The 24931-nt window shown below is 42.4% G+C and overlaps 1 protein-coding gene across 1 annotated transcript in view; it reads right to left on the minus strand.

Annotated features, from left to right (window-relative positions):
* The window catches only part of LOC147679844 (calcium/calmodulin-dependent protein kinase type II subunit beta-like), an 820445-nt gene that overhangs the window by 76352 nt on the left and 719162 nt on the right, over positions 1-24931 (minus strand). The window contains exon 12 of the mRNA XM_086942481.1: positions 9442-9484. Coding sequence (XP_086798607.1) covers positions 9442-9484 — 43 coding nt within the window. The remainder of the gene's footprint in view (positions 1-9441; positions 9485-24931) is intronic.

Consider the following 24931-nt stretch of genomic DNA (forward strand, 5'->3'; position numbering starts at 1 on the left):
CAGATAAGCAAAAAGAATGTAAGACCATCCTCAGGTCCTACAGCCAGCTGAGCCCTTTGCCACTCTTTCTTTGTTGCAATCCTTACATCCTGGGTGTGGGAAAAGCTAAAGGCCCCAAGCCAATCTGAATTGTAGGATAAGCTACTTAAATCACCCACTCCCCCCCACCTAAATGAATCGAGCATTCTTCCCTAGCACCCCGCCACCAATGAACTGAAAACCCTCTCTCTTTGCCCAATGTATGTGACTCATGACTCATGTCAATGTTTCTTTCCGTCAAAAAGGTCCCATAGGTCCAATTCCTATTATGTAGGCGCGAAATACTGCATCCACAATTGCGTTAATGGTTACCCTTCTTTGCCACAGGTTGTGGTTGTTTCCACACAGACTTCAGGTGAATGTATTTATAAACACCACACAAGATCCTCTCAGATTAAAGTTCTCAAAGCAGGTCACCCAGGTTCTGGGTGAGACAGCCTCTGAACATTCACCAGATCTAATGGCTGGTTTTGCCAGTTTGCAAACACCATGAGGGAGAGGGAGGCAAATGTTTTTTTTTTCCCTATTCAAACCTAATCAGACCTAAGTGAAAAATAAAATGCCCCTGTAGTAAAGGGAGACATGCATATATGCCACTCGAAGGGGAAGATCTTATATAGGTACTGAACCCCTAACACGGCTGACAAGTGAATAACAGGATAGGAATTGAGCAGGAACAATGGTGACATTAGTGAGAGCAGCGCCAGGGTGGGAGGAGCAACACTTACGTGGTTCAATTTGAAATTATGTAAAGTGACAGGTCTGTTTAGGGGACTTTTTCCTGCGCACTTTCAGCTGCAGGAGTTTTCAACAAATTGGGAAAGAGGGAAATCAGAATGCCAGAGTAAAACTGAAGAAAGTCTTTATATCCACTCTGCTCTGCTTAATTGACTTCCTGCAGTAAAACATTCATTTATGAATTAACATGTTCATACAGAATTCTAGGGCCTGATTTAGCAAAGTTTGATGGATAGAGTAGTGTCTGTGAGGATGGCGGAGGACAGTATTGGCCATGGTACTTCGACTGTTAAATTTAGAGATGACTGCTAGCACACCAGTCACCTCTAACATGATGGTGGTTCCCTTCAAGATACAAAAAGTTAGGTGGCCATCCACCCCAAAATTTTATTTTTCGTTTTCCAGATACAAACTACCAAAGCAGGAGTTTGTTACTGAAAAACAAAAACTACTGTAAATGTCCCCCACACCGTGGGAGTTTTCTTCTAGGGTGATGGGGTAACATGTTTTTTCCCTGTCACTCAGTGCCAGGTTTTACCTGGCGCTAACAGACAGAAAAAAAGGCCATTACTCCCGCCCCCCCTAAAAACAGCAGTCAGAGGAAGCTTTCCATCGATGAAGCCAGCTGAGGCTCTGTCGGAAAGCTTAACCCAACAAGTATTTAAATGAGGCAGGCAGACCCACAGTTTGGTGGGCAGGGTACTCTGTTGAGTTCATGACACAGTACCCCATTTGCCAAATTCTAAATCAGGCCCTTGGTGTGGGCTAGCTAGCTCCATCAGCCAATCTGTCAATATCCCATTCTATTTTCTGCAATTAAAACAACCATCCACTGGCTGATGTTTCATGAACAAAAGTAGGTAGAACATGTAGGTATATCACTACCCCTATTTGCCAATCTGGGATTACACCATTCATCCGTTGGCTGACAGATCACAATTTCTCAGCCTAGGAGTTGGGTACTCCAATGAAGTCACTGGAACGCTGAGATCAAGATACCTGGTGGAACCAGACCAATCCAATAGAAGTGATAACCTATCTAGCAAACATTGACTAGCTGGGTTGTAATACTACAAACCTGAGTTATCAAAGAAAAATGTGGCTACACAATAAACCTTGCCAAACCTGACCAGAGACATTTAGCACAGCCCGGTGACACTAGCGCTCGGTCTGTTGGTGAATAAACTATTCACCCACTTGAGAAACATCTGAGATGGACAGCAAACGTATGTTGCCTCCATGTAACTGCACTCATCAGTATGCTTGCAATTAAGCCAATCACTGGTTGCCTGTGATTAAACCAATGGCTGCAAGTCTGAAATGGTATATGCAGACACCTGAAACAAAAAGTGTCCCATTAACTATCGCTGTCATTTCTGTGATCAACCCCTTCATAAGATACTTCACTTTTGAAATGAAAAATTGTCAGTCATATTGTTGATACCATAATAAAAATGTTATGAGATACAGGTTAAAGTATGAACCTTCTGCAGAATGCTGAGGACACTCTGACAAATCGATCATATGAAGTTAAGATCCTCAAACCAAATAAAAGCCAAGTTAAATAACACCAATGCACGCATATACAAGCTGAGCCAAAAAGCCAACTAAGGTGTCCATAAATGGCGATTTGGAACTACCATAACAAGCTGTAATGATGACCCATCAAAGTCTGTAGAACGCCACAGCTTGGCGCCCAGAAAACTTACACTATTATTTTGTGGAAATTCATTTTGGAAGTTTTATATAGAGCAAACCAGTGCTTAATTTGAGCCGGTTATTCCTGTGCTCAGCACCAGCATTTATTTGTCATCACCTGCGCTTATGACAGTCTACCACATGGTGCTGCTGTCTGTCTAATTTACAAATGAGCGCAACAACTGTTGTATATTAATTCAATATACATTAAAAATGGCTAATGCCTGCCGCCCAAGTTAATCTTATAGCTTTGGGGGCCTGAAATAATCTGGAGTGTGATGCTTTGTAGTTGCGTTGGTACTGTCACTGGCATCGTTGGCAGGAGCAATGGGTAGTGCTAGTTACAATGGGATCCTGATGAGGGCCCTGGCACTTATATTTTTTTACAAATTAAGCACTGGCCAAACTCAGCCCAAGGGAATTAGTGCGTTTCATATTAGCACCAGTTACATTACACAATGTCATTTATTTTGTTAGGCACGGAGAGATGAAATGATTTGCCAAGAATCGCAGGATGTTGAGCAGAAGTCTGGACCTGCTTCGCAGATCCAAACTTGGCAGCTCTGGCCACACGGCCACATCCTCTCCCCAGGTCAAACATTGCTGCATCATTCTTAAGCACCCTTTTTTAATAACCAGATAACATAACTCACAAACACTCGTCGTGCCTGCTCGCATAATTCCACTCTTTAGATGTCAGCTGCAGGCCAAGAACTGCATAGTCTAACTCTGAAAAGAACAGGCCAGCGGAAGGGCAATGCACTATGTGCCATCAGGATCTTAGAGAGCAGTCGTAGCAGATTACCAAAGGAAGCACAACTTTCACATCTTATTTAGTTCTAAAGGCCCACAGATCACCATTTGTGACATCCAAGAGCATGGCTTGTACCACTGGCAAACCAGCCTTCTGCTGTTCTGCATCACGTTATCTATTCAGCGACCAGGCCACAACAAGCTGCCTTCAGGCCATTAGCTCTGTAATTAAAATTCCTGGTATTCAGCATTTTTCAGGGTCACACACCTTGGTATCCTGAGGCTCTCGTGGTGTCATTCTCAGTGAATCAGCGATGTTCTTCACGCAGTCAGATCCAACAATGCCCGGACCAAAATGAAAGGTACTCTGACAGAATTCCACCACAAGCAAAACTAAATAGGATGCTTGCAGGTTTTATGTCCACACTCCAAATAGGTTATAGTTTTAAGGACAGACACGACTTTTACAAAAGACAGGGCAATTTGGTAGAATCAAATAGTCCCCTGGAGCAGTGCATCTGCATTTTTTAAGCTCTAAACAATAAAGGGGGACTGCAGACTGTGTGACAAGATAAAAAGATATCACTCCTAGCAAATGTTTTAATAGCAAGCCCTCACTGCCCAAATGAGAAAGCGTAGTAAGTGTACACTGACCCCAAAGAGGGGTCTTCCCTCTAGAAAGATTTCTTTTATTTCCAGTTGGTACCAAACAATTAATTTTACAGCACAAAAACCACATATAACGGACTAAAACGTCCATAAGTTTTATAGGACATTCTGACCAAAAGACAAACATTCCGAATAGTTAAGGGGCTACCACAGTTCCCAGTCTTATTTCTCTTTAGGAGCAAATCAAGTAAGTGCTTATGAGAAAATTGTTACCTTCTCTTAGGGCTACCTTTGGGGATGGATGGGAAGAGGACTTCTTAGAACTGGTAGAACTGGTAGTTGTGAAACTATCCCACTGTCTAACTTTACAGAGACTATTCCTCTGATTTGTAGGGTCGGTCTGAGCCCTCTGCTCTAAAATACACAGCAGAACCCTGGGAGCATCCTTCTTAACAAACTGAGCTTAACTCTGAGAGCGAACCGTCATGTTGCCTTTACTTCAGCACAGTCCTTTGAGCTATTTTTTTTTATCTCTTTGAAGTTATGCTCCTGGTACGATGACTGAATCCATCAGTGTTCCTATTCTCCTCCAAAATTCTTCAATGCTTGGATGATTAATATAGCCCACAAATGAGCATTCTCTCCTCGTGCGATCGGTACGAAAAGTTTTAGGGGCAGATTTATGTCGGACTTGCGGCACTTTTGCGCCGCCGCTGCGTCACTTCCGTGAGGCAGCGGCGGCGTAAACCCTGCACCACGTTGCGACATACTTACATAGTGACGCATCTATGGAGATGCGTCGCGATGTAAGGCCCTGCCCCACATCAAACCTGCTTCAGGTTTCAAGTGGGCGTTTCCACACAGGGGGGGGGCGTTCCATCGCAGGAACGCCCCAGAAAAGTGACTCCGTGAAATCTACAAGATTTTACTGAGTCACTTTCCCAATGCTGATTCGTCAAAACCCTGCGCCTGATTGAAGCAGGCGTAAGGCTTGACGCACCACGTTAGAGATAGGGCAAGTTGGAATAGTGCTGGAGTTGCGTGCCGCACACAACACAACTTCAGCACTGCGCCAACTTCAAGCCCTAGATGCAACACGCATCTGTTTATTCCTGCGCCATGGTGGCGCAAGGATAAACTTGCGTGCCGTATCTTTCCTGGTGGATCTCTGCCGATTTGCAGAGATGCGCCAGGCAACATAAATCTGCCCCAAAGTGCTTACACCTGCCACAAATTTAAGACCTTCCCTCTTTCTGAGCTTGTGTGATTGTCTTCGCACTACTGTAGAAACGACAGCAGAGAGCAGGCTTACAGCACCGGGCCCTGTAGAGAAAGTCTAAGGAATGTGGAAATGTGGCACCAGCATTTGAAACTGTTCGCCACTTCAGAGCTACAAGGTCACCATTGGTTGACCTACTGATAAGAACCTCCCTGTAGTCGAAGGGATGCAGAAGCGTTAAAGTGATATCCTGCTGATTTCAACCTTTGTAGACATGAAGGCAGTCCTCTTTTCAGGCAAGTCATGGTCATTTCAGGCTAGTATGAGACAGGTTTGAGCTATTGTCCTCCAGTTACCCACCCGGTATAGTGTTTTTAGCTATACCTAGAGTCCATACTAATAATGGGGACAACTGAGGAACCCAAAGGTATTTTATAGATTTCCTGGATTCCATGTTTGTCCAATAGTTTTATTCAAGAACTCCCTCCTACTGCCAAGTCTTCAAGGAGGTTGAGTTCGCCCTGGTGGTATTACCGTACCAGGTTGGGGAGAGGATGCGGACTATGAGGCATGACGCTATTATGTGTGTGAGGCATCATCTTCCATAAAGGATGGCTTTTCCACTGGGCTGGACAGAAATCCTGTTGTGTACGTTTGGCGGAAGTGCTGAACACTTCCCTAAAGTTTAGGAAGTTGTGTTCCTTGTGACAATCTGTTTTTTTTGTATCTTGGTGAACCTCCCGGTACCTTTTTGTGTTATGCTGTCCATTTCAGAGCCAGGGATGTGCAATGCTAGGCACTCCCTCAAGGCAATACCAGCATTGTGCCCCCAGATTGACCGCGCCTGCAGCAAATATGGAAGCATGTCCATGGGATGGAAGCTGCAAAATGTCACTTTGAATAATGGGCCTCAAAATGTTGAGGAACGGTCCACGCCGCTGCCGCTCACTTCCAAAGATAACACTCTCCAGCCAGACATGAGAATGAAAACTGCGAGCTGAAAGAGAGCTTCATCTTTACATCCACACGATTAAGCACAAAAAATAAACCGGACTCGGGGAAGAATCTCGAAGAAAAAGATCCCTACACACTATCGCAACTTTCTGCTTCTTTTGCGCCTTGTGTGCTGAAGGCGTTAACACGACTGGGAAGAAGGTAATTAGTACCTTAGTAATGGGAGAGGAGTAGGCCTAAAGGCTAGGGCGGTCGACCTCAAATCTGGGGAACTGGGTTCGAGTCTCGGCAAGGACGCTGAACATCCTGTGATTCTGGGCAAATCACTTAATCTCCCAGTGCCTAACAAAAATGAATGTGTCCTCATGTAATACAACTCGTGCTATGTAAAGCGCTCGGATACCCGATTAAGGTCAAGTTTGCGCTATATAAAACTCTAACATCAAAATTACCCATATATTTTGAATACTTTTGGTTTGGTTACTAGTTTACAACCACTCTCAGAACACAGCACACCAATTTCCAAATGACAATGGGTAAAACAAATCTACAGTGGACTTCCTAGGACACTTTCCTTGCTAAACTTGGAAAATATATATTTGCTGTTGGACTTGCTCAAGTTCTCTTTCCCTCATCTGTGCTATCTGATATTCTTGCTGGGCGCATTCATGTTCTCAACTCAGTTGTTTCGCTCATATGCTGCTTAATGCTCCGTTTTATCAACTCTGTTATTTTCCTATCCTTTCCAATCCTTGCTCTGGTCTAATTTTTCCTTCACTTTGCCCTTTAGTCTTTTCCTGAATGCTACGCCACCAATGCTTATTTTGTCTACTCACTTGTTCCTACACCTTTTTTCCGCTTAACAACATTTCACTGTTTGCCAAGCTTCTCACTTGTTCCTCCTTGCTTCCATGATTCCTTCTCGTTGCTTCCATTTACTCTTTAACCTTTCTGGCTAAAAAGTATCCATTACATTTTGTATTGTATTCCATCCTCCGAAGCTACATTCCTTAACTTATGGTTAGATTTTTGACCCTCCGCCTTAGTGCACAATTTCTAATTTTCTCAATGTGCTTATCTGCTCCAGGCTACAGTCGAAGATCTTCGGAAATAAATAATCTGAAATGCTGAATAAACTGCAATATCTGTGGAAATATTGATGAACCGACAAAGGAAATATGTGTGCTGCAGGCAAATTAAGAAAAAATAGCAATTTGTGGGTAGAACAAAAACCCATTCCAAAATGGAGGCAGAATCGAACTCTTCTGGTTGCTATGTAAAAAAAAAAAAGAACTACTGCACAAATAACAGTTGTTGCCTCTTCTTCGTGACATGCACCAAGTAATGGCCAATTGATATGCATTTCTAGGGATTGCACCTTATTCCTGGTGAAATATATCACAGATTAAGAAGAGCAGGAAAGTCGCTGATGCGGCCTCAAAACATGTTGCATTTTGCAAACTCTTGAAATGGTTAGGTAGTTCTGCTCTCATTAGATATCAGAAAAAGACCATAGGGAAAAACAGTGAAAGCAGGGGCGTAACACCGGCACCTGCGGCACACGGCCTCCCTTTCAGTCCAAAGCAAACATCTGTGATATGCTGGGGATTTGGGCCCCTTATCACATTCTACAGGTTGGCCCAATCATTTTGTTTTACACCGCATGTGCAAGAACCTCCCACCCTTTCTGCCTTTAAGCTTGAGAGGTATTTCAGAGGAGGCTCTCTGTGTACGCAGGAACTTCAAGCAGACGAAAGACGACTTAATAATGCACCGACATACCCCGATATGTTCATACTAGGTGGCGTAGCATAATACCGCACCATTTCAAGGGAGGCCCATAATAGAATGTTGATAGCGGAGACAGATACATAAAAAGACCTTACATCACTGTCTCTCCATCTAACAAACAACTTCCCTTGGTGCCCAGCAAAAGTGGCGGGAACTGAGACTTTGGGCCTGATTTAGTCTTTGGCAGATGGAACTCCATCCGTCATGCTGGCGGAGGACATTATCCCAGCCACCTTCACAGAGTACAGTCTGCCTAATTTAAAGATGACCACCCGCCCAGAGGCTATCTCTGTATTTTGAAAGAAACCGCTGTTTCGGCGGTCGCCTTCAAAATACAAAAGGTTTGGTGAATGGCGGCATTGGTTTTGACAGAAAGTCAACAATCTTTTAAACTTTTTTGTTTTTCTTAAACCAAATCCCAAAGCTGGAGTATGTTTCTGAAAACAAAACCCAAATGAGCACCCCTCGTGGGTCAGTAGTTGTTTTATTGTGTTCCGTTTAAACTGATGGTGACGACTGAAAAAAACGATATTACTCCATCAATCCTAAATTAGGTGGGTGGTATACCATTCCTCAGACGAAAAGCTCATGGTCTGCGCGCCTGTCAGGCTCTTAGATGTTCAGTATAGCCATGTAGAATAAATATACACATACATAGTGATTTTAAATGGACCCAGAAGGACTGGACATTCATGAGATACATCCGCCTAGGTGAAGGTTCCACATCTCCAGCTGTACCGGGAGAGGCCCTAAATTCAACCTACAGGAGAGGATGAAGTGTTCGAGATTTGCCTGTCTTTAGGCAGTTCTCGCAGACTCCCATTCAGTAACCACTTGAAGCATTATTTGGCTTTTCATGTCATAAAGTTAATGGTATTGTGAGGATGATTCTAAACTTCATCGAAAACCACTAGATAGGGGGGGAAGACGGACTGTTCCACAAAGTGTTTCCTTATTAAGAGTCATTTGCCCAACTAATAAGTAGGAGGTTACAAATCATACAGGTTTTCATTATAGAAAGACTGGATACTTACTACATCAATTTGACCATATTCCGCAACTCTGTATGTAGCTCCAAAACAAACACAAACAAAATCTGCATTCTTCAAAAACCCTCTTAAAGTGGTTTTGTTGTAGAACCGCTCAAAAGAATCATTTCAAATGGGAGTAAGTATGAATGGCTGTATCCAGGAAGAGTTATATTGAACAGTCCATGTCCTAGTGTTGGGTTTCAGTCATGGACACAGATATCTTCCTCTGTCTGGAAACTACTGTCGAGGGAGACAGAACTTAGGAACCGGGAGCTTTAAAGAGTTAGGTGCGGGACCACCGCCATAACTTCACCTTATCCTCAAAAAGGTCAGAGCAAGGAAAAGTGAAAAGCACTCATTCTACTTTTATCATACACTGCTTATACAAAAAAAAGTGAAACATCCTGCATTTGTAGTTTAAATGTATATATTTACGACAAACTTTTTAGATAGTGCAGGATCCTTTAATACATGCCTGATTAACTAACACGGGCTGATTTTCTTAAATGCTACCGTTAATCAGGAAAACCACAATTTAATTATAGCTTATTGTTATTTAATAGCATTCTGGAATAGTACGAAGATGCGAGTTCACCTGCTGAAACTTACCAGAAAAGTTTCTTGTTGCTAACATAGTGGTGAGAATAGCCCCCTAAAACAGAAGAAAAAATATGCATTAAACGTTAGAATGTAAGGCTCAAGCATGAAAGTCAGATTAGTATAGACAGAAATACTGGCACGCTTAGGCGGGGACAACGAAAAAAAGCTACGACCGTAAGGGGAACTCTAGCACTAAAGTGAGAGACACTGGGCCATTACACTCATGATTCTGTTACAAACCTACAAGAGGATCGCGGTTGCGCACATCACTAGAAAATTCACATGGTTGCATTCTGTTGTTTAAGTATACCACCTTCTTTTAATTACTTCATACGATTTATTTTTAGTGCAGTACAACCTCAATAGGGCCACAGAATGCATTTAATTGTTAATACAACATTCTTACATTTTATATTGACTTCCACTAATAAGACAATAAAACACGTTTTTGAAGGATATTCAGTCAGAAGGCGAGAGTCCCACATCCTGTACAGATTAAGTTAACACTCTATGAACTTGAGTGCAGGATGGAGGATGTTCAACACAAAGCACTGTCCCTGATAAGGTGCCATTGTCCAAAATACGGTGGGGGCTTAGCGAAGAGCACCCACATTTTGGCACAGATCTGCATGAATCAGGGTTAGCAAACCCCAGAGTCACCGCCCCAGTGGATGTGGCTTCAAAAGAGTGATGATGTTGGAGTTACATCAAGGCATATTACGTTAGAACCATCTAGTAGTGATAATTAATGGGGATAGCCCTGTGAATTTTTTTACAAAAAAATTAATTCCCCCCACTATTGCTCATTAAAAAATAAATCTGCCAGATGTTCGTATACGTGCACTTGCCAATTGCAGTTCCAGTGCTCTTGTCACATTTGTGGTCCGGGTCTTGGTCTTGAACTACTAAAATATTTCAAGCTCTGTTTCCCACATGGCTTCTCCCATTATTTTTCAGAGCTCCCAATCATTTGACTCACTAGTTGACATTACGCTGTAGATTTTAGCTTGTGGTATACTCTTGGTTCCAACCATCGCTGCCAGGTGTGTAAAAAGAACCCCCCCATCGCCCAAATATCAATGTTTGAGATTCTTGTATAAGGTTTTGGGCGCAGACCTTACCAGCGTTCCATCCTATAGATGTTTCCCATTTCGGACGAGGAAGAGAGAGTGAACAAATTCAGGAGAAGTGACATGACAATGAAAGCAGATTTTGCTTTGCATTACTTAAAACATTACCGTGCACCAAAATAAAAAACAGATTCCGTGGCCAAACACAGAGAACCACATCTACTCGGCCAATCCCTGCCTCAATGGTTTACAAAATGATCTAGGAAGATTTTAGATGCCCCAAGTTAGTAACCAATTTCACGATCTAAACCTAAAAGTCAATTGTTATCTTTGAAGTGCAGCAATTAAATAGGTGGAAAAAGCAGGTTGTTTCAGTAATTTTGATTGCCTGGCTTTTAGCCATTCCGAATATGCGGTATCCCACACACCCCACCTAAGACACTGGCAGACTACCTTAAGCCAGAAAGTAAAAAAGTCAAAAGGTTTGCCTTTTTTGGGGGTGGATCGAGCAGCTAGGCGTCTGTCATCTTGCAGCAGGCTGTGGCTCACTGCAGGATTGCTCCCAATATCTGTCTGTGATTTTCCCGTTTACGGATTCAGAGACAAATCTTAGTTTTACCTACACCTAATAAGAACTATGTGCTTTACCCCCTCGGTTCTGGTGCATTCTCCAACGAGGCATCAGATCAGACTGCAATTTCCTAACACTGCGAAGGCAATGAAGATGTAGGTTTCTGGTGCAGTCAACTTCAGCGTTCCTGCCTGGGATGTTGCTTGTCCCCATTAATGTATAAGGTAGTTAGACATGCAGAAAAAAGACTGGGTTGAATTATTCTGAAGTGTCTTTGTGGATCCAACTGCTCAGGCTATGTCTCCAGCCAATAACCCCAGGCTGCTTAAGAGTCTAGGAATGCATTAACTGCTGGCTTGGGATTTTGTCCAAAAAATGAACCAAACAAGCTGACCACAGAAGGTCTGATAGAAACGCTCCAGGACCAACCTTATTTCAAAATTATTTATTTAAATCGCAACAAGACCGGTGCCAGCAGACCCTGACCCACTATTTCTGCTTGCTAGCCTCATCATTCCCACATCATGCACCATGAGCACGATCATTTTCTTTTATATCTAGATCGAGCATTGGCAATGTCAATAGATCTTGCTTATGAATGAAAGTGCATTTTGTGTCACTGATGGATTTAGCCACTCAAGAAGTCACCATACAAGCACTCTGTCCCTCATCTTTGCACTCATGAATCCATTCATTGGTTCATTTTTGCATTGACCCTCCCAACACCTGCAAATAATTTTCACACAAACTCAAAAACAAAAGTGTCAAAGGGTGAATGCAAGAATGAGTCAGTGGATAGATGAATGGATTCATGAGTGCAAAGATGAGGAACAGACTTTATGTATGTGACTTACTGGGTTACAAAATACATCAGTGACACTTAGCATACTGCATAAAAATGAGTGTCTGTCTCTTACACTTCGTCACCAAACACACTCCTACAATGTGTCTCCCATGACATGATAACCGTACCTATGTGGTCATCACGCTCAATATGGAAACACTTACCACATAGGATCAAAACAAATACAACTTCCTTCCAATTATACACACTACATGGTATAGCATGCTACAAGTGCTTCAGGGACCCAACTAGGGGTAGTAAGCGCTATATAAATGCTGCAAATCAATACAATGTAGAAACATCCAGGAGGACTTGACAGTTCTACCCAAACAAGATTCTTAGAGGAAACCAAATAATTCAAGATCATCAAACAACTGGAACCCTATTTGAAGACTAGTGTACTATCAACTTCCGAACACCCCAAACAACCCCAAAATGACAAAATTGTCTGACATTCAATCCATGAGAACACTTCACCACCCAGAAGTCACAATTCAGCTCATAAGCACATTGTGAACAAGTGTCAACTGAGACTCTGACATGATGGAGGAAATTAATCAACCCTTCTCGATGTGCAAAAATGCCCCTTCTCACTGATAAATAGGGCACAAGCTTCCTCAGTGTCTTTGGTTTGCTGACTTTCACACCACTGATCACCAAACCCTACTGACCAGAGCTGGGAAAAAAAATAAAAAATGGATCCTAAATATGGTTAATTTGTTCCCAATCAACAGACCCCATATGCAAAACATAATCTAGACCCGTGAGGTGCATCAGGGCTCTGCTTTATACCTCGTGTGCAGAACATCAATCTGAGTCCCTCACATGATCTTCTTATCAACATCGATATTGGCTTCTACGCCTCTTCAGATTACTCAATTTTTCAAAACAATTGCTGGATGGCTGGAAAACAATAATGGCAACCCAGCACTACGGCTTGCAAATTCAATGTTCTCAGTTTCAAAAACTGCTTTGTCATAGCCCAGATCACTCTAGAATGCATCAAATTTACGAGCTGTGCAATTAGTCTTATAGAAACGAGTGTCTGCAGCATCTGATTATCACTTTAACAACCTGGAACATCAGGCACTTAGATCGCTGAAGGTTTAAGCACAATAGAAGTAATACATACATACAGAACCTGTACAATACTTATTTGAAAATTGCATCATATAATGTGACCATGCACACATTGATCACATTTTAGTGTTTGTAACTTATATTGCAAATTAAAGTCTCAGAGTGTCTCTCTCCCTCCATTAAACGTCATTGTAATGTACAAGTACAGAACTTTCTGCTGTCAAATTCTCAGGGAAGACTAGGATTAGATCATTAATTTGAAGATGCCTGTCCCTTACGGCAACATGGCTCTGAACAATGTAACTCTTTACGGTGTTTGCAAAAATATCTACTGCATCCCTTCCCAAACAGGATATATTGTGCTGTTTTGGTTCAAGAAGGCATTTGTTTTTCTCATAGCTCCCAACAATATCATATAAAACGAACCATTGGTTGAGATACAGAAGACCACTACCCCTGCCAAAGGGTCTCTATTATGTTTAACTCGCAGTTTCAAAATCTCAGAATTATATATTTTTTCAAAATTAATTGCTTATAGCAAAATCATTGTTGTTACTCAAGTATCTTAAACAGCTAATAACAAATGACAAAGCCAACATTCCTGGCTGGTTTTAGATGCATGTCAGGTGTAGCGTTATATACCTGGAGGTAACAAAGCTCAGAGGAATCAAAATACAAGTCGGGAGGCACACTATGGGAAGTACAAAAATTAAGTTTACATGTTTAAGCCAAACCCTTAATTACATAGGACGCACCCATTTTATAGCCATACCACTTTTTGCATCTCACTTAAAGACCTGAGGTTGCTCTTGGTCAACGCTGCACAATTCATACAACACCTTCATCAGTCAGGCTACATGACTGATGAAGGTGTAGAGACTCCTAATATTTTTGTAGATATATCTCGACCACTCACATCAACTGAAGTTTTACATATGGCATAAGCAGAGCCCTAAAGTGCCTACATGAAGCCTGAGTGTTGAATCGTTGTAAGGTGTAGAAATCTGAGACAACCTGTCTGGTACCCTGAAAGAGTACTTTAGAAATTATTGGTGTGATGCATCTATTAGAGCACTAAAATGTGATGCAATGAAGGTCCTAGGGGGAAATATATGCATGACAGGTTCTGAAATGTAAAACAGCAAAGACGGAAGGGACCATTACCGAAGGGGCAAGACAGCTCCCCAGGTTGATTGGGGAACAAATTTACTTAAATATAAGCAAGACTACAGAGAAGAATATTTTTTCTCTGAATACATTCTTCTACTTTCCGGAAGGAGCTCGATAGAGATGGGGACAGGTCTAGAAGATTGCAGGCATGGTTGCTGGGATGAAAAATACCGCATCAACTTATGCTCCACATTAGTCACTGCAAAGTGCCTGTGCATCTTGGCAGTTGGAAATTAATGCACTTTTGTGCACTATTTACAGAGCCTGTACTGTGGCCAGAGACTTCCAAACCCAGAAATGCCCATAATTACTAAAAAAAGAGAGACACCATCAAATTAACTCACGAACAGAAGAAATGCTGGCTAGCCCACTGGTCAGGGGTGTGCTACAGGCCTTACTAAAAAGTAAGAAGAGGGGGAAGACAGTGAGTTAAATGGACTCCTGAAAGAGTTCTATCAGACATATATAATATGGTACTAGACAACTGTCTAGAGGTCTCTTCTGGGATCTTCTAGTGTGGCTGGTCGGTTATCTGCCTCAATGAGGGAAGCATTTATTGCAATAGTCCCTAAACACGGGGAAGCCTGGATGACATGACATCAGGGCCTTTAGACCACTGTCAATGATGAGAGCAAACAACAAGGTCCTTAGTAAAGCAATCATGGGCTGGCTATTATTGGTGATTACGGATCTCTTCCACCCAATCAAGCTTTATCTCATAATGTACTACAATGCAGAATTTGATCTTTTTGGTCCAGATCAAATGCTATTTCAATATGTCTAAGGATGAACACGCAGAAGTCCCACTATATATATCGAGAAGACTTTCGATAGGGAGAAATGAGAGTTCATGTTCTAGGTCCTTGACACTTTTAATCTAGGTTTATACATTAACTGCATTAGATTACTTTCCTCCAGATCACAAGCCAGAGGAAAAAGCATAATGGTGACCTCGGACAGTGGTGGCACGGAGCCAATCAAGGATATTCAATGCACCTTTCTAGTTTGCTTTAATAATGGAGCTTTGGGTCTGTATACTGCAATACAGAAGAGCGAAATGAGAATCACAGTTGAGAAAAACACCACATCAAGTATCCTTATGTGCAGATGACACATTAGTTTACCCAAGAAACCCAACCTATACAGTTCCAGCAACATTGCTATTTTTGAACAATTCTGGAGACTTGTGTGGACTACAAGCTAACAGTATCAATTAAAAATGTCCCCACTGGGTACCCTGACCCATACGATTGCCAAGGCACTGCCTGATCTGGGATTACAGTGGCAGACTAGGCATTTCAAATACCTGTGTATTAAAGTACTGCACAAGTTCTAAGAATATTTTAACCATAATATGGGTTGTGTGCTCTGTGTAGCTCTGTGTAGTTCTGGAAGAAATTACAATGATTGGCAGAAATGAGCACCTTCAGATATTGGGCAGGCCTCAGTGCCTTTATGTCTTTCCGGATGCATTTTGTTTAATTCCTAGATATACTTTCCAGGAGATGGACACAATCATATCTACACTCATTTGGGCTATTGCAGAACCTAGAATAAAACTGGTGTCTGCAAGGTGGGCAACCTGGGAGTGTCTAAAAGAGTGCTACTATCTGTCTGCACAGAGCAGTGTGTCTCTGAGTGGCTTGTTGAGTTTCCTGGCCAACAGCATGGTGACGCGGAAATTAATTATCAATTTCTCACACAGCTGTAGGGTGTCGCATATAACCACTTTGATGTCCTTATTTTGCCAAAGAGTTGCAAACTTGCAACTAAGGGCGTTCTAGAGCGAATATCGCAATTTCGTAGTTTGTATAAGGAAATTAAAGCAATGGAATGGCTCGATGGAGACTGTAACCAAGAAGGGCAACATTTATGAGGAGGAGACCCTGTGCACCTTTGAAAAAGCTACAAAGGGGGCCTCAATGGGTAATTTTCAGCTATCTGTCAAGCTGTAGCGTTATATACCTGGAGCGTTATATTCAGGGCACATGCCACCTGGGAAAGGCTCCCCAGAAGAACCTCAAAATCTGGTCTTTTCTTGGGGTTGCTGTCGACGCAAGGATAAAGCCTCATTTCTGGATTATACAATGCTTTGAAGTGTGAATGCCCCAAACATCTATTAATGATTAAATCCAAATAGAAAGGAGACTGAGCCCAATCCCCAAAAATAATTGGAACACAATACTAGCATACACTAAGGTATTAACAAACAAGCCCATTTCAAATTCCTACACAGACTACGCCTCACACCAGTTGTCCTTCAAAGAATTTCCACTGTGCACTCGGGCAGGCCAAGGTGCCAAAAAGACACAGCAAATTACTTTACATTGTATGTATACTAAGAATGTATACTAAGACGTGATGAACTGTTTGGAGCAGTGGTTGTCTGTCATCACAAAGAACAAGTTACTTACCTTTGGTAATGCTTTATCTGGTAAAGACTATCTAGCCACAGATTCCTTCCCTTAGAATATTTCCTGGGTGTCAGATTAGGTCCGGAAAAGCTTGACCAGTACCTCTGCGCACCGGTAGGGGAGGGGGTCGCTGATCAACTCCCAGTCAGTCGTCTGTGCTTGATGTGACCTGTGCATGCATATATAGGTGCCGCCCAGAACTCTGACATCACTTTCTTTATATGATTCTTTCCACGCCAGAACCACGGAGTCACATCAGAAGGCTTATTGACCAGTGTGCAGAAACGAAGGGCTTATAGGAACCTTTTTAGGTAGGAAGAATGGCTCTCAGAAACTGGGAGGCTTGTAGGGAATCGGCGGCAAGATAAAATCTCTACTGTATAACTTGTTAATCTGCTAGAGTCTTCTAGCCACAGGTTCCTTACCTCAGAATAGATACCAAAGCAATGCCTCCGCGGAGGTGGGTCTGCAAACTCGCTCAGACCAAAAAGTCCTGGATGACTGAATAGACCTGACTGTCAAGGCAGCAGTGTTTGGTAAACGTGTGGAAGACAGATGTCCAGGGCGGGGACTCCACAAGCTAGTAGTTGCAGCTTTGGGTCTTGAGGAAGGCTTGCTCAGGGGCTTGCTTCTTGGCCAATACATGGCAGATCCTAATGCAGAGTACAATCCATCTGGAGATGGTCCGTTTCTGAACTGCTTTCCCCTTCTTCAATCCAGTACCCAAGAAAGAGCTGATCGTCCACCTAGTGTGCTTTGGTGTGATCGATGAAGAACATTCTTTTTGGGTCAAAGCGGTGGAGTCGCTCCACTTCCTTGAATGGGTGAGGTGGAGCAAAGAAGACAGGCAGCGGGACGCTTTGGCCGAAGTGGAAAGGTGTAATCACCTTCTGCAAAATCAGGCACAGGTGCAGAAAACCGGTTTGACTTGGAAGAACAGGGGGATCCGGCAAACGTAAAAAAAGCAGAGATGACTGAAAGATACCCCTTAACTGTACCTGGAGCACAGGCCTCGTCAGGCTAATGAAAAAACAACACCAATACTTCAGGCGGGAGTGCAGAAAGAGGGTCAATATGCTTTTCAGTGCACCAAGCCACAAACTTGTCTCAGCGGAGAGGCATATTTGGTCTTTGTAGAGGGACGCCTGGCTGCTAAGATGACCTCACAGACTTCCGGAGGGAGATCAAAGACTCAACTGCCACAGCTCAATCTTCAAGCATGAAGGGGGAGCGTGCGCAGGTTCACGCACAGAACCTTACCCTGTTGCTGTGGCAGGAGATTCTCCTGAAGGGGCAGCCTGATCGGCACACCTATGCTCAGGAGTTTAGCACACTATTGTCTCCATGCCCAATCCAGAGCTATAAAGATGACTTGACCTTCTTTAGAACTCTGGGCAGCAGTGTTATCTGCGGAAAGGCGTCATGAGTAACTCAAGACTAAATTGGTCTCTGGTAGTCACCTTGGAAACTCCAACACACAGCAATGCTGACATTGCTTGTTCTTGGTGGTGGCGAATAGATTTAACAAAAGTCTTCCCCTGTAGTGGAAGAGACATTGCACCACCTCTGGATATAGATGCCATTCATGATCAGTGAGGCATTGATGGCTGATTTTGTCCGTCCTGTTTAGAGACTCCGCTAGGTGATGCACACCCAGAAAAATGTCCTGGCGTTCCAGCCATGTAAAGAGGGGCAGAGCCTCCTGGCAAAGGATCTACAACACCACCTTGTTTGTTACCTAAACCAGCCTTTTCCTTAATGGGGATGAGAAAGGCTTTGAATGCCAAACAAATCGCTCTCAACTCCAAAAATGTGATGTGGAGCAGAGACTCTGCCGAAGACCAGTGTCCTCGGATCGCCACCTCTTCCAGATGGCAGCCCCAACGAAAGAGTGGCACATCTGTCAGGACTGGGTGGGGAAGGTAATGGGGTCTGTCACTGACTAAATCAGGGTTTCATACCGACCACTACAAGTTGTTTGCAATTGCAGTCGATATCTGATACAAATTCAGAGAAATTAACCTGATTCTCTGCCCACTTGGACTTCATGTACCACTGCAGAGCCCGCATCTGCCACAAGGCATGCTGCGCCAGAAGGATGCAAGAGAACCGGAGACCCAGCAGCCTGAGAGTCAGTCTCACCAAAATCTAGGATAAAGTCTCAAACCTCGGTATCATAGCCTGAATATTCTGGGCTCGCTGCTCCAGGGGAAAGGAGCAAAATTGCACTATTTCCAGGATGGCTCCAATGAAAGGGAGCATCTGAGAGGGAGCCCGGTATGATTTCGGCACATTTATAGTGAAACCTCCAAAATGCAGGAGGTCCACGGTAGTCTGAAGGTGGGTGAAGACTGCCTGGGGCGAGCCTGCCTTCAACAGCCCATCGTCAAAGTAGGGGAACACTGTAACCCCTGACCTTTACAGTAGCACTGGCAAGGCCTGGAGGACGGATATATGACAACATGTATCCGACAAGTCAAGTGCTTGTAGTGCCAGAGGCACTCCTATATATTGGGACCACCTGATGACCTTTGACTACCATTGTTTTTATTGACCTTAGGTGTTTTACTTCACTCTTGTCTGAATGTACAACATCATGTTTTCTGCATTCTGACTTATACAGAACAGGTAAGGCACAAGAAGCAAATGTGATGATCAAGTGGTATATACAGGCAGAAACTGTAGTTTTGCACTGACAGCTGGTGCAGGTCCCAGTACAAAATCATCTGGGGGTGGTGTTTGAGTTGCCTGAGACAGGATTCCCCAGTGAAGTGGAACAAGGAGTTGTGGCAAGAAATTTGGGGAATGTTACTACAAAGCAGTTACTGTGTATGATGTAGACGCTCATTGTCCCATAAATTTACTAACAGATGCTTTAATTTCCTTCTAGATGAAAAGGCTAAAATCTTGGAGGCAGAGGTGACACCAAAGAATTCCACATTGGTGGGAATTACTAAGTTGGAACACCAGAAATATGTACCACTGGCAGCCGAAGACACTAACAGTTGGGCAGAGAAGTAAGGGATGCATATTCCTCTGGACTTACTTAGAACTGTGATTACTATTTGTCAGCATGCACAGCACAGGCCGGTCCCACAGGAGGTGAAGGGCTTGTTAGAAAAACGAAAATTATCAGCGCAAATCGGGCAGATGGATTGCCTTGGTCCATGCCAAATGATCAAGAATCCACTTATACAGCAGTGTAGGGGGAGATAGTCAGAAAGGGGACTGCACCAGCCCTTCTTACTGTGTGAGGGAAAGGAGGATTTGACAACACTACTAAGAATCCAGAGGCCAAAGTGTGGGTAGAATTCCCAGATAATTTCTAAGAACCAGCTTAGAACAGTGCAGACAGAAACATTAAAACGTTTTCATTAGACCTAAAACAGAAAAAGGAGAAAATGTTTTTTACAAGAAGAGTGATGCAAGTTTCTTTTCTAGATCATACTCCGAAGTGTTGGTGTACCTGATGTCCCTGCCCTGAGTGTGGGTGCTTATGTCTGAGCGGGGCTGTGAGGGTGTGGGAGCCCTAAAAACTGAAGTGACCACCTGACAGTGCAGAATGACACAGTTGTTGACATCCTTTGGCTGAATTAACCAGATGGGCTTACCTAGCACAGAATGTTTTAGAATGTGCTCAAATGAGTCTGCACTGATCTGATTCTGAAAACGAAAAATAATGATTTCATGAGTCCTTTTAAATGAAAATGTGAAAAGGATATTGTTTTAAATGTAGAAGGAAGGCTGTGTACATTTACACAGTTAGGACTGGTGAAGGATATTTTCATTGAATCCAGCATTGCATATCCAGAGTGTTACAGGAGAAACTGTTCAACTTGAAGAAAATATTTTGAAGTTCATTTAGCAGATATAAGTTTGGCTGCTTTAATAGTAGACGTCCCAGGATTAGACATTTATAACACTAAAAGCATTAATAATTTAACACGTTTGATTATGTTTGTGTATTCATCACACATTTATTTCTGTAGCTGAGTTATTATTGGATATACATGAATTATTTTAGACTGAATCCTTATAGTAATGTGTGTCATGCTTTTAGAATGTCACTGTTTTAATGTGTGCTTCATTTTATGTTTGTGCTTTCACCTAAAAACTTGATTTTAGATACATATGTTATGATAGTCAAAGGTCATGGGGCGGAATGTAGTGCAAGAGGCACTCCTATATATTGGGACTACACGATGACCTTGGACTACCATTGTTTTAAATTGACTTTAGGTGTTTTACTTTACTCTTTACACGTTTTTTGCACTTGCATGGCTTTGAGACTTCATTTTGTGTCTCTGTGTATCTTCAGGATGGGAGTGTTTCAAAGAGTAGCACTTTAGTTTGTGATACATCAATGTCGGATGTTTAAAAGTAAAAAGAAATAACTAAAAAATTCCTTCAAATAAATAAAAGATATTTTTGAGATACATTTCAAGACTGAAATAGTGGTCCATTAAGTTGAGAACGAGGTGCTCAGCTTTTTTGCTCTTTAAGATAATAATTGAGCAGTATTGGCAATTGTTTCATTGTTTATAAATGTGGCGTAGCCTTACTGCGCTTAAGCCAAACCCTTCTTTGTTCAAGTCAAAGAGTAGCACAGCCTTTCCAGGAACAGAATGTCTGGGATGTGTGTTTGAAAGCATGAGAGAGAGAAACGTGTGGAATGTACTTCTCTGTTTTGGGATGTAGTGTTATAGAAGTGGTACACAAATGTGCATTTAGTTGTTCGTTGGGAAGTGTTATGAAGTTTTCACTATTGGCTTTGACATGCCCTCATGCAAACTTGAATTTGGACTCAGTCTAGCATGAGCTTTGCAAACACAAGCAGGCCCTCAGGTTACTTGCGTTGTTTAGAACATTCACATTCAAGATGGTTTTCTGTACTTTTGGAGAGGTTTTCTACTTACGCTTCACTAAGATAAGGGGCTGGAACATGTGGGAGCACAGAAGAATGAGTGAGAACTCCTTTGCCTTTGAAATGATTGTGGGAGATGGGCAACTCCAGTAAGTTTCCTTGGTGCAGGAGGTTCTCGGAATCTTCTAGTGCATTGAGATTATAAAACTGAGGTTTCTTGACTTGGAAAGCGAGATTTTGTTTTGACCTTAAGCGACGGACGGGTCTTATTCAGTGTGGCAGTTCCCGGCTTGCGGAGTATCTTGATCCAGATGAGAGTCCCCAGTCTGGTGTGGTCTAAGATGAAGTTATTGCAGCCGGTGATGTATTTTTTCTGATTATTGGCATTGTGATGTGTGAGTGTCTGTGTGCACATTCAAGTCTCCAGAGGTCATAATCGTATGATGTTTTCTGTGTATATCTTTATATCTTCTCATACTTTCCTTTGATTCCTTGTGTCTGATTACTTAAATGCTTATTTCTAGCAATGGACGTCCAGTATTATCTTTATTATCTGCTTGCATTTTATCCCATGCACTTAACAGTTGCATTTGTTTACTTGTAAGTGTGCTATTGCTTGCACATATATATATATATATATATATATACATATATATATATATATATATATATATATTTACATGTTGTTTCATTTGACATCAGAGAAACCCTTTCTGTTAGAGGGTGTTGCACAAATAAAACCCCACGCCTAATTCTGATAACTGTCTATTGATTTGCCTCATTTTATGAGAGTGAACCCCCTTTCCAGGTGTTTTCTTGCTTTGCCGTGTTTGGCCCTCCATGTGGGAGTGCTGCGTTTCAATTATTTGGGAGTGTGAAGCAGGACAGTGCTACCATCTATTCTCCGGGGTTCAAGGCAGACAGGACCTGAGCATCTTGAATTTCTCTTTCTTAATCGTTGCAAAATGATGAATCGCAATCCATTGGTTGTTGGAAAAGGGACTTGAATATAATTGATGGCACATCAATCTTGCTAAACGGTCAGTTGTTGGGAAAACACGCACGAGTAAAGCACACATTGACTATAAACTGGACGAAGACCTGAAAGTTTGGACAGAAATGTGTTAATAAACAAGGAATGTATCTGTAGACATAATCAATCAAAAACTTGCCTCTCTTGTAACACTGTTGGCATCTTTTTTTTATTGAACTTTTTACCCCAATCACATATTACATTATTTTGATTATTTAGTTTATTCTTTAAATGATATAAAAAGTTATTTACAAGGTTAGAGAATGAAAAGGTTATACTAATAAACATTATTCTACCATTTTGCAAAGGCATTTTCATGTCTCTACTTTGGACGTTCCCATCTATTTTCATGTGATAAATGATGACTGGGGACATGTCAATAGACTTTAAAGCATGGCTGTCGGTTCACAAAAATGCTAGGGTAGCAGTTGTAACAAATATTCAACCTTTGTCACCACAGGAAGTGACATCATACAACCTTCAACCTTTGACCCTCACTGCCTCACAGGAAGAGATGTCATGTGATGTCATGTGAAATGTAACCCTGTTGCCATTAAAGGAAGGGAAATCTTTTGGCATCTGAAAATGATCTAGAGAAGGTTTCTTAAATATAGGTACATTTCTTGACTGAGGAGATACACAGAGATATGTGTTAGGGAATCTGGGAAAAGGCAGATATGAGCTATTACTACTCATTTTCTCTGCGTGTGACCATGCTCAATATACCTTTGAGCCCATATGGTAAACAAAATGCTCAAATATACCTAAAATACCACATGAAAGAAAACTCTTTGTGAATGAATGGTAAGACAGACCTATCTTAAGACTATCTGGATTTGGTGCATATATGCAGTAGGACACTACTGTTACTCAGTACAAATAAAGCCACAGATCGATATCATCCTTGCTGGTCTGAAACAGACTGGTGTTTATACACAGTGCAACAGTCATTTCAGTGTACTCAGACAAGTAAAATTAAGATTATGACCATGTACAACTTTCTGGTAAAAAGAAAACCCAAAAGACGGCACATGTGTAAACCTAGTCAATGCAAGCTAGGCAGCAGCACTGCAGTGTCTTTAATTACAAACCTGCAAGCTGAAAAAGGCAAGTCTTCTAACTGGGAATGTGCAAGATCTGCTACAGTTTGTTTTAGTTTAAAACTCCTTTTTTGGCATTTTATTTCTATAAAAGATAATTCAGGAATATTCACCTAGCATGCACCCCTAAACTTAACGCTCTCCACCAGTAACTTAAACACTTTTAACCTTCCTACCTAGGTACAGCAACCAATTTTGCGGTAATCCACCCAAGGTCACCCCATTTGGCTAGTCTCCCCAAAAGGAAGGTACTGGTCGCTCACCATTAAACCTAGAGTCCATTGAAGATGTTCACAGTTGTCAACCTGCTCATCAAGTTTTGTATCTAGATCGATCACTATCGGCTGGCTCATTGATATTCTTCCAAATATCGTTCAAGTTGTTTTGTAGGTCAGTTTCTATAGCCTTTATCTCTTCTCTCGTTTCTCAGAAGGTTTGCAGCAGAAGATCTCTGGTGATAGACTGGTCTCTTCTCTCTTGGGGGTCTAAGATCCTCTGTGCTATGGCCATGCTCATACCTCCTTCACAATTGCCTGTGCCGTGGATTATGCCCTGTTGCAGAAAGAATTTGATAGTGGAATCTTTGTTTCTTCTGCCCCCAGTCATGTTTCAATGAGGTGTTGGGGCCACATCTGGGCATAAAGCAGATCTGCCTCTCTTCCTGAATGGTTACTCTCTACCGTGGTCAGTAGATAGTCTCTAGGTCCATGCTTTCTTAGGTGTTGCTCTTGTTGGGCCTACTCACACCTTTCCAGCTTGTGGTCAGGCCTACAGCATCTCCTACTTTGCTCCTCACCGGCCATCTACTTCTTTCTACCTTTGATGGTCAGCTAACAGCAGGTGTTGAGGGTTCTACACCCTTCCTTCAGCCGGTTAGTAATTAGTGTTCATGAATGCATCCTTGAGCGACTATTGCCAGCTGCTCAGCTTTTCTCATTTGCAGTTTGGTCACTGAGAGGCAATTTGGGCCATAGATGGCTTGGCTGGGAAACAATCCCTCTTGTCTGTTGGCTTCCGAAAGATGAGAAATGTTGGCAAAGAGTTGCTTACATGTTAATCTCTGGTGCTTGAAGGTTCTCTGGGTACTGGGTACTTTACATTTTGCTTCGCACACATGAAGATGTCGATAGGTACAGCATAGCCATTGCTATTTCAAGATGGTAGTATGGACATCGCTGTCCCTGGGAAACTGTTAGCCTCCTATGCTCCCAGTGTCAGAAACTATGGGCAGCTCTAATTCCATAGCTTCTATGCACACCTGCTTTTCATGAAGACTAAGACCCACACAGATTTTGATGTTTGGGTGTCCCATCTATTATTGCTCTGCAATGCATGGGTCAGGCAGGGAAGGGG

This window comes from Lissotriton vulgaris, chromosome 11 (genome assembly GCF_964263255.1).
Source record: "Lissotriton vulgaris chromosome 11, aLisVul1.2, whole genome shotgun sequence".
NCBI classification, from domain to species: domain Eukaryota; kingdom Metazoa; phylum Chordata; class Amphibia; order Caudata; family Salamandridae; genus Lissotriton; species Lissotriton vulgaris.